This window comes from Citrus clementina, unplaced genomic scaffold (genome assembly GCF_000493195.1).
Source record: "Citrus clementina cultivar Clemenules unplaced genomic scaffold, Citrus_clementina_v1.0 scaffold_5, whole genome shotgun sequence".
NCBI lineage: Eukaryota > Viridiplantae > Streptophyta > Magnoliopsida > Sapindales > Rutaceae > Citrus > Citrus x clementina.
Window position 1 is genome coordinate 24,817,165 of NW_006262201.1, and position 15,390 is coordinate 24,832,554.

At 34.6% G+C, this 15,390-nt stretch overlaps 2 protein-coding genes across 10 annotated transcripts in view; one reads left to right on the forward strand and one right to left on the reverse strand.

Moving 5' to 3' along the window:
* The first annotated feature begins 1,054 nt into the window (after positions 1 to 1,054).
* LOC18043061 (protein ENHANCED DISEASE RESISTANCE 2) lies at positions 1,055 to 12,288 on the forward strand. Of its 9 annotated transcripts, none has more exons than XM_024184092.1 (22): positions 1,058 to 1,825; positions 1,976 to 2,050; positions 3,080 to 3,133; positions 4,533 to 4,598; positions 5,119 to 5,222; positions 6,267 to 6,334; positions 6,418 to 6,534; positions 6,726 to 6,766; positions 6,863 to 6,963; positions 8,189 to 8,284; positions 9,106 to 9,170; positions 9,260 to 9,331; positions 9,430 to 9,585; positions 10,126 to 10,361; positions 10,452 to 10,491; positions 10,589 to 10,749; positions 10,862 to 10,969; positions 11,109 to 11,153; positions 11,238 to 11,378; positions 11,580 to 11,675; positions 11,774 to 11,875; positions 12,037 to 12,288. In XM_024184092.1, the coding sequence occupies exons 1-22, from the start codon at positions 1,685 to 1,687 to the stop codon at positions 12,142 to 12,144; spliced, it is 2,193 nt and encodes a 730-aa protein (XP_024039860.1). In that variant the 5' UTR covers positions 1,058 to 1,684; the 3' UTR covers positions 12,145 to 12,288. The 9 variants fall into 9 exon arrangements, with proteins under 9 accessions (XP_024039869.1, XP_024039868.1, XP_024039863.1 ...); XM_024184094.1 differs by having other exon boundaries at positions 10,595 to 10,749; XM_024184093.1 differs by having other exon boundaries at positions 1,061 to 1,825; positions 10,868 to 10,969.
* A 1,058-nt stretch (positions 12,289 to 13,346) lies between these two features.
* The window catches only part of LOC112098064 (disease resistance protein At4g27190-like), a 7,086-nt gene continuing 5,042 nt past the window's right edge, over positions 13,347 to 15,390 (reverse strand). Inside the window, exons 7-9 of the mRNA XM_024183668.1 lie at positions 15,273 to 15,371; positions 14,453 to 14,968; positions 13,347 to 13,990 (exon numbers count right to left, since the gene is read on the reverse strand). Of these exons, the coding sequence (XP_024039436.1) occupies positions 13,376 to 13,990; positions 14,453 to 14,968; positions 15,273 to 15,371 (1,230 nt within the window). The 3' untranslated portion in view covers positions 13,347 to 13,375. The remainder of the gene's footprint in view (positions 13,991 to 14,452; positions 14,969 to 15,272; positions 15,372 to 15,390) is intronic.

The following is a 15,390-nucleotide window of genomic DNA, read 5'->3' on the forward strand; positions in this document are numbered from 1 at the left end:
GATGCTTAGTCCCTAATTTCTCATCGACTTACTGTATACATCCATGTATCTTTTGTACTTTTGAGCATGTGCTCATTCACTTTGATTTTCCCATTATGCACATTTACATATTGTGTACATTGTTGCTGTTGCCCCTTAGAACTATAAACACTTCATGTAGCAAAGAATATGACTTACTTACGGCTAGCATTGTTATAATTCTTTAAGTGTTTTTCAGTGCGTTTGGGATTGAGGTTGTGCTGCTGTAACTTAAAAATTACAGTATTAAAATATTTGGTAAACACTAACTGCTGTATCTTGAAAGATATATTGACATAATTTTTTATCTATATAATAGAAAATCTATTATATCTTTAATAATTTTATCAAAATTATTATTGAAAATTTAAATTTATTATATATTATTAATTTTTATTTTATAATTACATTTTTTTTTCAAAATTTTAACTTAAAAAATTACAGTAACTCAATTACAAATAGAACCTTTAATTGAAAGCCACATCCCACAGCACATCCATGTTGTAATGAGAAACATACGTGCATGTATAACTGCTCTAAGCTATTTTGCCCGTGCCTTCATATATTTCAAAATTTCATCAACTTTGATTATCTATTTAATATTTTTAAGAATAATAGCTTCCTTCAATTTTAAATTTAGATAATTATTTTGAATAAATCTATTTAAAAATTATTCGGTGAAATCGTCAAATAAGAGCAGTATATAATTGAATTTTAACCAAAAATTGGTTAAATCATGGTAGCCCGTTTTAGAGGCAGACAATTCTCCTGTCCAGGGGCAACGTTTAAAAAATAATTTCGACACGCTAATTTATGCAGCAATAATGTCAGCACACATAATTAGAGTACATTTGAAAAATTAAACTCAAGGACAATAAGGTCATTTAACTATCCAAGTCACTCGTAATTAAAATATTTACTTTGGGGTATTCATTGCATTTTAGTTGACGCCCCACGGCCGTACTCTTTTTCGTTGCAAAAAAAATTTAACTTCTTCTCGAATAAACGACACAGCAATCATCATCCTCCACGTGTCACCCCAACTATTTTTACACTTACCTTTTTATTTCAACCTCCGTGGGATCTCTCACTAACGCCAGTCAGAATCTTACCTCAAGTCTGCCGTCCCGTGATCGTTTATTTTTTCCTCAACACGTCGTCGTTTAGATCATCTTCGCCGATCTCATCTCACCGGCAGGAGTCGTCAACAACCACTTGCTATTTGTTTGATACTCTGCGTAGATTTCTTCTTTTAAGATAAAATAGAAATAAAAAATTATATTTTATAAATTTCTTTGGCGAAAAAGTACTTTTCAAATTCTCTCATCACTCATTTTCTTTAAAATTCACTTTAATACGTAATGTTGAATTTCAACTTCTAGGCTTTTGTGAAGTCAAAGCAATTCTATGAAGTAGTACAAGTAATGGGGATTCAAATTCAGATCACAATTTCTTCTTCATCGATTTATCGATTCTGATACTGAAAAATGAGCGATCAAGTGACATAGCATAGACTGATCTCGCGGAATCAAGGATTCTTAACTAATCTCCGGATTCTGCGAGATTTCTAAATTTTTATTTTATTTTTTAATTTTTTTAAATAGTTAAGTTTTGGGATTTCAAAATTTGAAGTTTTAGCTTAAGACTCTGAAATTCAAGTGCAAAAATGTCGTCAAAAGTGGTGTATGAAGGATGGATGGTGAGGTACGGGAGGAGGAAGATTGGCAGATCGTTTATTCACATGAGGTATTTCGTGCTCGAGTCTCGCCTTCTCGCCTACTACAAGAAGAAGCCTCAAGATAATCAGGTTCATTTTTTAATTTCCTATTTTATAGTGTGTGAGAGGAATTTTAGGATATTTTGAAGAACAGAAGTTATTTTGACTTTTGCATTATTGATCTATTTCAATTTTTTTTTTCTTTGACTCTGAATGTGTTTGTTTATATTCTTACATTAGGTTCCCATCAAGACCTTATTGATAGATGGCAACTGTAGGGTGGAGGATCGAGGCTTGAAGACTCACCATGGGCATGTAAGTGGTCGTTTCCTCTTTTATGATGATCAAACTTTATGTTTTTGAAGATATGAACTCTGAATCACTTGCTATCATTAACAAATAATGATTTTGATTATCTGGAAAATACCAAAGTTTTGTCTATGCTGTGAAACTTTCCTAGACTTCGGCTGCCATAGCAAATTTGAATTACCAATAGTTCTCAGACATTGATGTTAGAATGCTATAAGATTTGGAAATTGCATTTACCCTGTGAAGTGCAAATCTATTGTGTTGCTTGCAGTACTCAAAAGTTTGTTTGGCATATTATTTTTGCTGAAGCCTTAGAGAAAGCTATTGGTCTGCTTTCGAGTAACTAGGACATCATTTTCTATCCTAAAAGCTTGTTTGATATCATAGTTCTTGTTCGATTGGCTGCTTGGAGAAGGCTATTTGTATTTATTGGGAGTCATATTTCTTGATTGTTTTTTTCCTTTGGGGTGGCCGGGGGGGTTAGGGAGTGGAAGAGGGTTGCTAGTGCTTATCTATATTTGCTTTTAGTTGTTGCTTAATAGGTTTGTCGTTTATTATAGGAAGTGGTAGCTTGTCATATCTTGATATTTTTCATGTTACTCTTAATGTCAATATTCATTCTTTAACAACTTTTTATTTTATATATTTAGCTTTAATTTTCTGTAGAACTCCCCAATGAAAATTATATCTAAAAACTGGGACACTTTTTAGAGCTAGGATAGACTTGGAATTTCCTTTTGGTATCTCCCTCTCTAGGAACCTATTGTGCCTTAATGTGCCATGAAGCTTTCATAACTATTTTGTGAACGTTCTGTGCTAACGGTGAAAATACCTCTTGTATTATGTAATGAATTTATACAAAAGTTGGCGAATATTTCATATTTTGAAATGAAAACAACTGATGCAATTGCATAGTGGAAGCTGGTAACTGTTTGGCCATGTAAATATTTCCATACAGTTTAACAATTTCAAGAAAAAAGGAATATACTTATAATTCATTTGGCTTACTCACTTTACTTTTTTTGGGTTTTGCAGATGGTTTATGTCCTGTCTGTTTACAACAAGAAAGAGAAGTACCATAGAATCACGGTGTGTGGTCTTTCCAGCTTCTTGTAAACAGGAAATAGAGCTAGAATCTTGATTACTATTCACTTTGGTGCAGTAGCACATGCACACACTCACTGTAACACATATAATGTCAGAATAATTTTGTGCCGGATGTAATTCACTTTATTATTTATTTATTTATTTTTTGTATTATGTTCTTCATGGAACTTTTAATACTTGAATAATTTTTAGGGGTTGAGGATTGAGTCTTCTAAAGGCTTAAGCCTGTAGGAAGATTTCCAGCAATACTATAGACTCTTAGAAAACATAATTTGAGGAAAAGAAATGGTTGAAAAGACAAACGAAAGAAATTTAATCAGACACATAAGTGAAAAATCTGACGGTTATTTTGATTTGTGTTGAATACCAAAGTGTCCCTTGAATTTTAGTGACAGATCCCTTTGATCTGTATGAATGTTGACATATTGAATTCTGACTTAAAAAGTTTACTTACACAAGATGATATATCTTTTGAAGCATGAGGAATTCATTTCATTCCTCCACTGCCAGCTAGGGTACAAAAATTTGTTAAAGTCATGGATCTCCTTTATCTATTTGGCCAGTTTGGAAAATTTTAACCTTTGATGTGTCATTTCTTCTCTTATTTACTAAGATATTGTTTTGTATAGCAGTCCAAGAGTTCTGGGAATTTTTGAAAAGGACAACAATTGTAATTTTTGTATGGAGTTGTGCAAATTAAGGACTGTTTTTGGATTGCTCCCAGAGGAGAGTATCAGTTAATAGCACATAAAGGGCCAACTAGGCAAGAAAATATCAACTTAAAAGGTTTTGCAGAGTTTTTAGATTGCTAGGTTACTGTTTCTACGGAGCACTTCTCTGCCACCAAGAAGTTTATAATGTTGTTTGGTGGTTTAGTTCTTGATACTATTGTATTTGATATCTTGGAGTCGGGGATTAAACAGTAGATTTTCATTCCTTTATTAGGGACTTTGTTACTTGACCTTCATTGGCCTTGCTGCTGAGTTTTAGTTTGTTCACTTCTTCTTACCGACGCTTCTAAGGTTCTGCCAGTGTCAGTGTAACTTTAATCCTCGATTGGTCATCTTACATTTTCCAAAGTGAGTGAGTTATTTGGTGACCAGCTGACCCTGACCTTATTATAGCAAGAATGGATTTCTCTGGGAAATCCTTTTCTATTTTTATCTGTGTGCAGACTTGCTTTTCTTATATCCATATTAGCATTAGTGCTTCTCTGTCTTAGCAATATGGTGAATAGTGATTTTTTGTCAGGGTTAAGGCTAGGTTTATGTGCTTCCTTGGCCAATGTGTTTTCCATACTAGTTGTTAACTCCTGGTGGCTTAAATTATTTGCTCTGAAGTTTTGTGGAGAAAATTAATTTATGGGCTGTGATCTTATCAGATGGCAGCATTCAACATCCAAGAGGCATTAATCTGGAAGGAAAAAATTGAGCTTGTTATTGATCAGGTATTCTTTTTCCCTTCCAAATTGTAGTTTTCGTACCTTACTTACAAACTTTCCAAGTTCTCCTGCATACATTTTAACTTTGATCAATTAGGTACTGGTCAGTTACATCCCTATTTTAGATTTTTCTGGGGTAGTTGCTGGTAGTTTTTGCTCTTTTTGGGTTTATATTCTGATATCTTCCGTGATTGCCAGAACTTAAATGCAATTGTTGTACTGTTAATAGAATTTTCCTACATGATTGCATTTGTATCAATGTTTCTACTTGTATTAGTGAATGGACATCTGTTATTTTTTGTCTTTGGGCTTGATAAAAGTGAAAGCCACTTGATATAATCTGGATTTGCACTTGAGGAGGTCTATTAGCGCTTAAGTACTTCTGTTGGCTCCTTACCTATCAATCTATGCTTTCACACTTAAGTGGTAACTTAACAATGATAATGTAATACTGGTGATTTTTTTAATCCAGTTGATATAATACCAGTTGATGCCTACTAAACTTGCTACATATTGACATGTGCAGCATCAGGAGTCGCAAGTTTCTAATGGTAACAAGTATGTTTCTTTTGAATATAAGTCTGGGATGGACAATGGAAGGAATGGTTCATCCTCTGACCATGAAAGTCAGTAAGTGCCTATTAACTGTTATTTAATTGTTTGTGCTGGTCATAATTAAGTTCATCTCTTTTGCTTGTATCTAAATTTTTAAATTCTGTCTCATGGGCCATGGCTAAATATTGATACTAGGCATTCATATCTGCTCAAGTTGATAAGGTGGTTGGGCCAGTTTGAAGTTTGCAATTATGGTCCAGCAGCAGTCTGTTGAGCTCTTACATGATTTGAGCTACTCCTTTTATTCTTCTTGCATGTTCACTGATATGGTCTTGTGAAATATTTTTTTGATGGTTATCTGAAAATCTTTTCTTTAGAGCAATATTAAGCTTTGATATGTTGTTTTGATAGCGGGTGGAATTTGAGATTCTGCTTTCTTCTCTATATGAAAGCGCATGTCATGTGTTAAGAAAAATAAGATTATTTTAAGGAGATTTATTATTATTCGTGGATCGGGAAGCTCAAAAAATTTTCTTATGCATTGTGTTGTGGTTTTTCAGTTCTTGGAGATGCAGAAAAAGTTTATTTTATTATATGGTATCTTATTTATTTATTGCTTGCACGATGAAATAGCTGCGCTTTTGGAAATTAGTGTGCTGTGTTGTCAATGTTGTGTGAAATCCTTGTATGCTGCTTGACAAAAAGAAAGTAAAGATTCTTTGTATTGGTGTCAATGTAAAGTGTTTCAGATTTCAGACCTGAGAGTTAAACTTCGTGTACCAGTTGGGTTTTGGGTTTAGTATGGCTGCCTTTACTATAATTGACCTATGGGCTAGATTATTTTTGTAAGTACGTGCTTCGGATTTCTTTTTCAGGCTCCCCAAATCATTTCTAGAGGGCCTAGCATATGACGGAGGGTGTTAAAATGTGTTTTGGCTTTAGTATTGTTATCTGCAGTGTGATTAGGTCTAGCTTAGTAGCTTAAGCTTGTAGGTTGGATTTGTCTGATAAGGGACAGTTTAATTTGTTCATTGTGATGCTTATAATCATTTCATACATGTTTTTACCATCAATTTCAATCATGCCTAATTTTTCTATGTATTTCTTGTGGACCCTCAGGTTCAGTGCACAAGAGGACGAAGACGATGGACACCTGAATTTGATGCGGAGAACAACTATTGGAAATGGTGCTTGATTTGCTTGTCCAATTGACTTGAATTGGTTTGATGCAATATATAGTGTATTTTTGTCATCTTTTTATGACTGGCAGGTCCTCCTGATTTGGTACATGACTGGACACGGGAATTGGACTCAGATTTGTCAAACCAGAATATCAACAATCAAGCATTTTCTCGAAAGCACTGGCGTCTTCTTCAATGCCAAAATGGTTAGAAATTTTCTTTATCTTGTTTTATATCTGATCAGTTAAGCATGTGATGATCAGTTAAGCATGTGATGGCAATCAAGAAAAGTTATTATAACATTGTGTTCCCGCAAAACTGCTGATGATGTGTAGTACAGGAAATGAATTGTTTGTGACTACTTTTTCTTCGTATTTTTTTTCCCTCTCCCCAACAGGACTCCGCATTTTTGAAGAGCTTCTTGAAGTTGACTACCTTGTATGCCACTTTCTTTACTCTATGCTCAGGATGTGATTTTGCCATGCGTTAAAATGGTTTAGGTCAGAACCATCATCTAAAGTTTACTTAATGCAGCCGAGAAGCTGTAGCAGAGCAATGAAGGCTGTTGGTGTTGTGGAGGCCAGCTGTGAAGAAATATTTGAACTTGTAATGAGCATGGATGGGACACGATATGAGTATGTTTCTTTTCTATTTTTTATTTTTAATTATTTTATCCTAATCGAGATTATATCAGTTGTCTCTGTAGGCTGAGTATTATATTTCCTCTTGTATGCCGTGAAATTCATATTGTCTTCAGTCCTGATCTTGCATGTGTCTTTATTAATATATTTAGGTTTTGTTTGGGATTGAGGTGCTATAACTTTTAAGCTACAATTGTTATGGAAAAAAAAGCTGTAACTATAGAACAAAAGTTAATAATATGTAGTAAATATAAATTTTAAATAATAATTTTAACAAAATTATTAAAAATATAATAGATTTTCCATCATAAAAGTGAAAAATCATATCAACATAGCTTCCAAGCTATAGTTGATGTGTTTACCAAACACTTTAGTGCTGTAGCTTTTAAGTTACAGTTGTCCAACCTCAATCCCAAACGCACTCTTAATTAATATGCATGTTGCTTGCTAAACATTATTACAAATTTCTGTTGCTTTGGTATATGAAGAATGTGGAAATGGAAATAGCTTTTGAAGTTTAATGGCTTGCTTCATTAGTAAAGAAAGACTAGGACTCATTTGTATAACTTTGTCTCCACTTAGCTAATAGTATTTGATGAAGACAAAATAGATATAGCTATGCGTACTTTTTCTTGCTGAATTATAGATCAGTTGACTGTTGAAGTTAGTTGTATTAATTTGTCGTACTAGAATTGAAGCTTATATCTTAGCCATTTCGTGAAGTGTCAAATACGTTCTTTCCTTAAAACTGTTCAAATATGTTACACTTTTGAAGTCACTATTACGTAAAAGAGTGTTCTAAAATAGGAGAAGGCGTGTTGACTGAAATTACCTGTTTCCTAGCAAATCTAGTTGGTTTGCAAATTAGATTTTAACGAGCCTGTTGGCAATGTTTGCTAGTAATGTGGTCAAATTATTCCCTTTAATCTTACTGTCTATACCCTAATAATTCTTGGTTTGCATCATTGAATTGTCCAATAATCTGTGTGTGTTGGCTTATAAAGGCCAGCAAGGCTAATCATTTGTAGCATAGTTATTTCCATGAAATTCCTATCAATTTGACTCAGTATTTAGAGGTATTGAAGAGGGAAGTGTACTAGACATGGATTTCTACCTCTTTTGGTTGTGCAATTGGTGTATTCCTTGGCCATCAGATCATTTTCATGTACTTTTCTCAAAGTTCATGCCACATGTAAATCGTTTTTCATGTTTTGTGCAGGTGGGATTGTAGTTTTCAGTATGGCAGCTTAGTTGAAGAGGTAGATGGGCATACGGCTATTCTCTATCATCGGCTTCAGCTGGACTGGTTTCCAATGTAATAGTCTCTTGATTCAATCATCTTGTTTATGCTTTGGTCAGAATCGGAGATTTATTGTTTTCTTCTTTCCCCTTTCCTCTCTTCTGATATAATATATGAAGAAATAACCTAAAATTTTTTTGTACCCCGATGTAATTGTTGGAATTCACAAATAAAATAAATAGCGTCATGTTTTTTCTGGCTTCTGGCCTCTACGGATCTGGGTGTTTTAGTCCCTAGCTAACCATTGTGTATGAAGAAATGGGATTCAGAAGAACAATGACTTAATATGTTCTCAAAATTCATAATTTTCCTCGGTTCAGTCCTAAGTTCTCTTCGGGTATTCGGAAAGTTCTTAAACACACTGTGACAGTTGAAAATCTAGTGGTTGAGATCATTTCGATGAATTTAATTTTAATTCTTAGCTGATATTGTTTTTGGAAAAATTTTCTTTTGTTTCCTCAGTAAGACTTAAATATAGGCCTTTCTTAGTTTGGTTTGGAAGTTCGTCTAAAACCTTCCCTTTAATTCTAAATTTCTCACAATATGACTTATAAATAGGCCTTAGTTTGGTTTTGACTACGTCTAAAACCTTCCCCTTGATTCTAACAAAGTCTCTGGGGAAGGTCTCGGATGGATTTTAGGGAGCTCTGTGGCAAATTTGAAAAGTTCAGGGGAAGTGTCTAATGAATTTCAAATCACGTGGGTTATCTTTTTTAGTCAGAGTTAGTGGATTCCCTGAAATTTATCCTTTTTATTAAAATAATCTTCCATTAAAATAATCTTCTTTCTTTCCTCCATGGACATTTATTTGTGTATATGAATTCATGTGGTTGCAGGTTTGTTTGGCCCCGCGACCTTTGCTATGTGCGTTATTGGCGCCGAAATGACGATGGGAGTTATGGTAAGGTTCTTGCGTCCCCACTTCTTGAAATTAAATCCATCTTTTCTGGCACTAGAAGTTTCCATATGCTGTGTTTTGTTATTGTGCAGTTGTGTTATTTCGTTCTAGGGAGCATGAGAACTGTGGTCCACAACCAGGATATGTACGAGCTCACGTGGAGAGTTAGTTTTCTGTCCTTACCTCTGGTTGATGTAGAGAATTAACTAGCGACTAAGTCATGCCAAATTGCACACTTGCTCACTGTATTCTGATTTCTCAGGTGGTGGATTCAACATTTCCCCACTAAAACCTCGAAATGGTAGGCCCAGAACACAGGTACAGCATCTTATGCAGATTGATCTGAAAGGGTGGGGTGTTGGTTATCTGTCAATGTTTCAGCAACACTGTCTTTTTCAGATGTTAAATAGCGTTGCTGGTAAGTTACTTGTATTTCACATTTTATTTTGCGCTGTTGTGGATTAATGTGTTTCTGCTGGGTTGCCATTTTCAGTCATGTTTTTACTTGTTACTCTATTTTCTGTCACTCCTTTTCTAAGGAACACAGACACACACACACACAGAGTCACCTTTCAAGGAGGGATGTATCATTTTAATAAAATGAGGAATAAGCTAAAAGATAGAAATACATGAACTCCAATGCAATGTGTGTGTGTGTGTGTCTGTCTATGTACATTTTCTTTTCTTTTAGTTTTACTATAAGATAGTAAATGAAATAATTGATAATGGAACTTGGTCTGAGCAGCAGTGTAATTTCAGAGGATTTAGTATGTGAAATAATTAAAAGGCTGCTGTTCTGGTCATTTAATAAATCAAACTGCTAGAAAAGGGGTCTAGTTAAACGTATTTTCCAGAGGTTTTTTTAGGGTTTATTTATTAATTTTTTGCGTCTTTCCAAGATGTGGCACTTCCAGTGTGAACACTTCGTCTGAGTTATGTTCTTTACTTCTTATGACAGGTCTGCGTGAATGGTTTGCTCAAACAGATGAAAGGAGTGCTCATCCGAGAATCCCTGTCATGGTCAATATGGCCTCAGCTTCTGTTTCTTCAAAGAAAAACCAAAACCTGCAAGACTCGCTTATTCATCCGAGCTCATCTCTTGATCAGCTAAATGCTGGAAGCAGACACTCTGTGATGATGGATGAATATTCTGATGAGGATGAAGAATTTCAATTAGCTGAGTCTGAACAAGAGGTTTGGTTCACGCTTGAATCCTCATCCTTTTCAAGTAAACTTCTTTCTCAACTCTTGTTCTTAGTTGCATATTTTTCCTTGGGATTTCAGGCAAATGAAAAAAAGATTGAGAATGATTTCAAGAGGACAGGTGGATGATAAGTACTCATTTTTGTATATTTGGCTAATGTCCTCATTAGTGGATTTTTATGGTTTTGATCTTTTTTTTTTTTTAAATTCTCAATTAGTTGCAGCCCTAGAGGAAGAGCAGGCTGATCAAATTGATTTGTCTTGTTTTTCGGGCAATCTACGACACGATGACCGTGATAATGCTCGTGACTGCTGGAAACTTTCTGATGGAAATAACTTTAGAGTTCGTAGCAAGCATTTTTGTTATGACAAAACAAAGGTTCCCCCATATTTTGTTTGTTTGTTATGGTATTTATATATCCTGCATAGGCTAGGTAGACAGGTTATGATGTAGTTTGGTTGGCTCTTCTTGTGTTTTGCGCAATTTGTAACTGCAGATACCTGCGGGAAAACATTTAATGGATCTTGTTGCTGTTGATTGGTTCAAAGACACAAAGAGAATGGACCATGTAGCTAGGCGTCAAGGCTGTGCTGCACAAGTAACTATTCTTTTCTTTTTATTTTTCCTTTTCCAATGATGCATTAGGAGAAAATACTGCCTGTGAGATACCACAATGTAAATAACTTCTCATGGTTCATTGAATCTATAACACACTGACCCTCTTCTAAAAAATGTAGGTTGCTTCTGAAAAAGGGCTTTTCTCACTGATCTTTAATCTTCAAGTAAGTTTGTTTCATTTCAGAAGGTATTAAGTTTCAAACTTATTGTATTGGGAGGTTGTATAGTTGTAACCTAAGCATCTGCAGGTTCCTGGTTCAACACATTATAGTATGGTATTTTATTTTGTCACAAGGCAATTGGTTATGGGATCACTTTTGCAACGGTTTGTTGATGGCGATGATGAGTTTCGCAATAGTAGGTTGAAACTTATTCCATCTGTTCCTAAGGTATCCATCTTGGCCTTCATGTATTAGGACTATATTAACGTATACTTACCCTTTACTGCATGGTACACTTCAATTTGTCCAAAGAAGGCATGCATTTAGGTGTAAATGTATTGATGGGTTGTACCTTCAAACTTCATGTCCTTTTTACCCTCTTGAATTTGTTTTGCACTTGTTCTTGATTTTAAGCACTGAATCATGCAGGGGTCATGGATCGTGCGCCAGAGTGTTGGAAGCACCCCTTGCTTATTGGGGAAAGCAGTTGATTGTAACTATATTCGCGGTCCCAAGTACTTAGAAGTAAATGCTCTTGGAATTTCTATAGTACATGAGATGTTCATCTTTCAAATAGCGTCCAATACCATTAACATGGTTTAACATTGTTCATCTTTCTGTAGATTGATGTTGACATCGGTTCTTCTACTGTTGCTAATGGAGTTTTGGGCCTTGTAATTGGTGTAATTACGACATTGGTGGTTGACATGGCTTTCCTTGTACAGGTATGTATGATTGTTTTTTTCCCCCACTTCTAAATGGACACAAGGGAAAAGACATGATTTTGAGATATTGCACTGCAATTTGCATTTTTGCATACTTGAATGTTCTCAGAATGGTATAATGCTTCGTGTGTGTCTTCTTTATCTTGCTCTTCTGTATGCAGGCAAATACTACAGATGAATTACCGGAGCGGCTGATTGGTGCTGTACGTGTTTCTCATATAGAACTCAAGTCTGCTGTTGTCCCAAAGTTGGAACCAGAGATATCATGACTCTGGTTTCATTTCACCTCAACCGGGTTTTTTTTTTTTTTAATTAAAAAAATCATTTGTTTTAGGTATACATACATGTATTTTGATTCTATTTTCATTGTAATTTCTCATTTACTTTGAATGAAAGTCATTGGTGTTTTCGAATGGGAATTTTGCATTAAACAATGAAGAATAGTGAATAGGAAATTTCCTGATTCTTTAGTTACTATTTTTGGTACGAGTGTAATTAGTAGTAAAGTTGGTTTCTACTCGCAAACAAGTGAGCTGCTCGATTCCCAAGTGGTATCAACCAGTTTCTAACTTTTTAATATACACTAATTGTTCTTGTTTAATAGCTACTATTGTTAAAACTCAACAGCTAACAAAAATACTAAAAAAAATGATTTTTTCTTATGATGCTGTAAAAAAAATTATGGGTTTACTTATTTCCACGAGATCTATAACATGGTCTTGACTTCACGAAATTCTTTTAATTTAAAGCGTGCTGGTGCGAGAAGGTCAGTTTGACGGATTAATTCTTTTAATTTAAAGCGCGCTGGTGCGAGAAGGTCAGTTTGACGGATTAATTCTTTTTAACAGTGGTTGAGATAATTTTACTATACTAAAAAATATTCTTATTCTGATAGTGCCACAAATGTTATGCTGTTTTCTTCGGCTAATGATCTTCTATCAGGAGAGGTTAGAAATCAAATGCTTAAAAGACCAATTGAAGGAATAATACAGAAATTTAGGCAGAATCTGATCGAATATTGCATGAAACATGAAACATCAATTCAAGTCATTTCTTAAACGGAGAATGCATCAAACAAAATCCAAAGTGTTTTGCAAGTCTGTAGCATGACCAAAAAATTGTAAATATGTAGAACCAAATTATTCAAGTACAGAAGAACGAGCAAGTTAAATCATGTATAAGAGATTGGCCTGGTTCGGGATAGCTTCTTCACTGTACCTGAAGGGTTGGTTCAATCTCTTCTTTAGAATTCTGCAGATTTTGTAATTACTCGTGTAAGCAAGCATACACTGCCACCATAAGAATAATAAAGCTAGAGTAATGATATGACCACCACCTAACAATATTGTATAAACTAATGCGACATAATATGATTAGTTAAACAAAAACAATACATGGCCCTCATAATTTATTTATTATTATTATTATATATTTTCAGTCAACTAATCATATTATATCACATTAGTTTCTATAAAATAATTTGCTAAATAGCACCAAAACTTAATTGATACTCACCATTTCATTGAACAATTTTTTTATGGTGTCATTGAGGTTGCCTTCCCAACATCCTTCATCATCATCATCATCCTTTTCTTCTTCGGTGACGTTCACTTTGTTTAGCATTGGTGTGTCTAAGACTCCTTGAGAGAAGATCTTCATTTTTGGACACTCTCTCACAACTACTTGTTTCAAGGACGGGAATTCAAGAGCGTAATTACCCAAACAAAAGCTTGTTAGGCTTGGCAAACAGTCAAGTCCCAAGTACCTCAATTTCCCAAAAACAATGCAATCTTCCGCTTCTTCTCCAACCTGCGACTGTATAATTTCTTCCATCATTTTGCAATCAGTTATCTTCATTCTTTCAAGATTCACTAGACTTTCAGATGTTGAGAGCGTCAATAAATTTATCAACCCATGACACTTCGATACTTCCAGAGTCGCAAGATTTTCCAAATGCCACGAAGCTGGTGCTAATTTCTGCAACTTACTACATTCAAATATTTCTAGACTTTCCAAGTTTGCAAACACTTTGTTGGATTCGGCATTTGCCTTCCAGATATGCTGCACTTTGTGTAATCCAGATAGCCTTAAATATCTCAATTGAGGGAATGTAACCTGAAAATCAACAAAATTAAGTTGTAAATGAAAATATGTATCCAATCTCTGCAGTCTTCCCCTGCATATTTTATGGACAAGATTAATCACGGCATTTTATATTTTATTTCCAAATTAGTATGCTTTGCAGTAGGATCCCAAATATAAGTATCAAATCGATTACCCTTTGAAACACATAAATGAAATCTGATGCTAAATCCAATATGAATTAGCTAGGAAAACAGAGATGTTACACACATAATTAATATAGTTCATCACCTCGTGTTACCAGGCATCCAATTAATTTCAGACATTTTTATAATTCATACTATAAAGTTAGTTAATAACGGAGGTTATATTGTTAAATCAGATATAAATTAAGACGACGTGCAAAAAGACGAATCATTAAATTTGATTTGATTCTAATGAAATTACATCTATGCGAACGAAAGTGAAGGGAAAAATAATAATAATAATAATCACCTTTTCATCGAAGAGAGGTTGTACTTGATGAGCCAGCAAGAAGTTCTCTTCTGATGTTAATTTTTGAGGTTCCTTGTTATCTGTTGTCACGTGCACTACAGAGTTGGATATGAATGTTTCCATATCTCGGCAATTCTCAATAGTTAGATATCCCAACTCAGGCATTTCAATTATATTCCCAGTGAAGTTGCAGAATCTTTTGAGTTTTGGAAGGTCCAAGAGCCCTAGGCCGAAAAGATTAGGGAACAGGGGGCCTATATGTTCTTTGTCAGCATTTAGCTCTTCCAAATGAAGCACCTCTTCTAGTGAATCACAATTCCACACTTCCAGCAATTCCAAATTGTTCAAGCACCGTAGCAGATTGGCAGGAATAGCACTCGACATATTCGTGCAGTCATCCACCACCAGGTCTCTTAAATTGTTGAAGAAGCTGACACGCAGTGCTTGGCCATGCCATATTTCTCTCAAGCGTGGAAAATGTGAGAGTTGCAAATCCTCTATGTCACGGAATCCAATCTGCATAAACCAAAACAATTGCACTGGATATATATAAATTTCTTTTTTTGAAAGGCATTAGATATATATATATATATATATATATATATATACACACACACATTAAACTTACATGTTTTGTGTTTTAACTTCTAAAACTACATATACAAGGTAGGTGTATATGTTTAAATGTGCAAGCGTAGGGGAGATGCATGAACAATTTGGGTGAATCGATTAACACAGACCATCTTTTTGTAACATATTTTTAAATGTCCAAGTGCAAGGGAGATGCATGAGCAATTTGGATGAATCGATAAGCACATACCATTTCTTTGTAATACTTCTGTATAGTGGAATTAAGATTATCGCCTTCCAGATGGTACAATTCACTCTCTTCCTTTTTACTAACTTGCACTTTGTACAGCTTTGGTGTGGATAAGAAT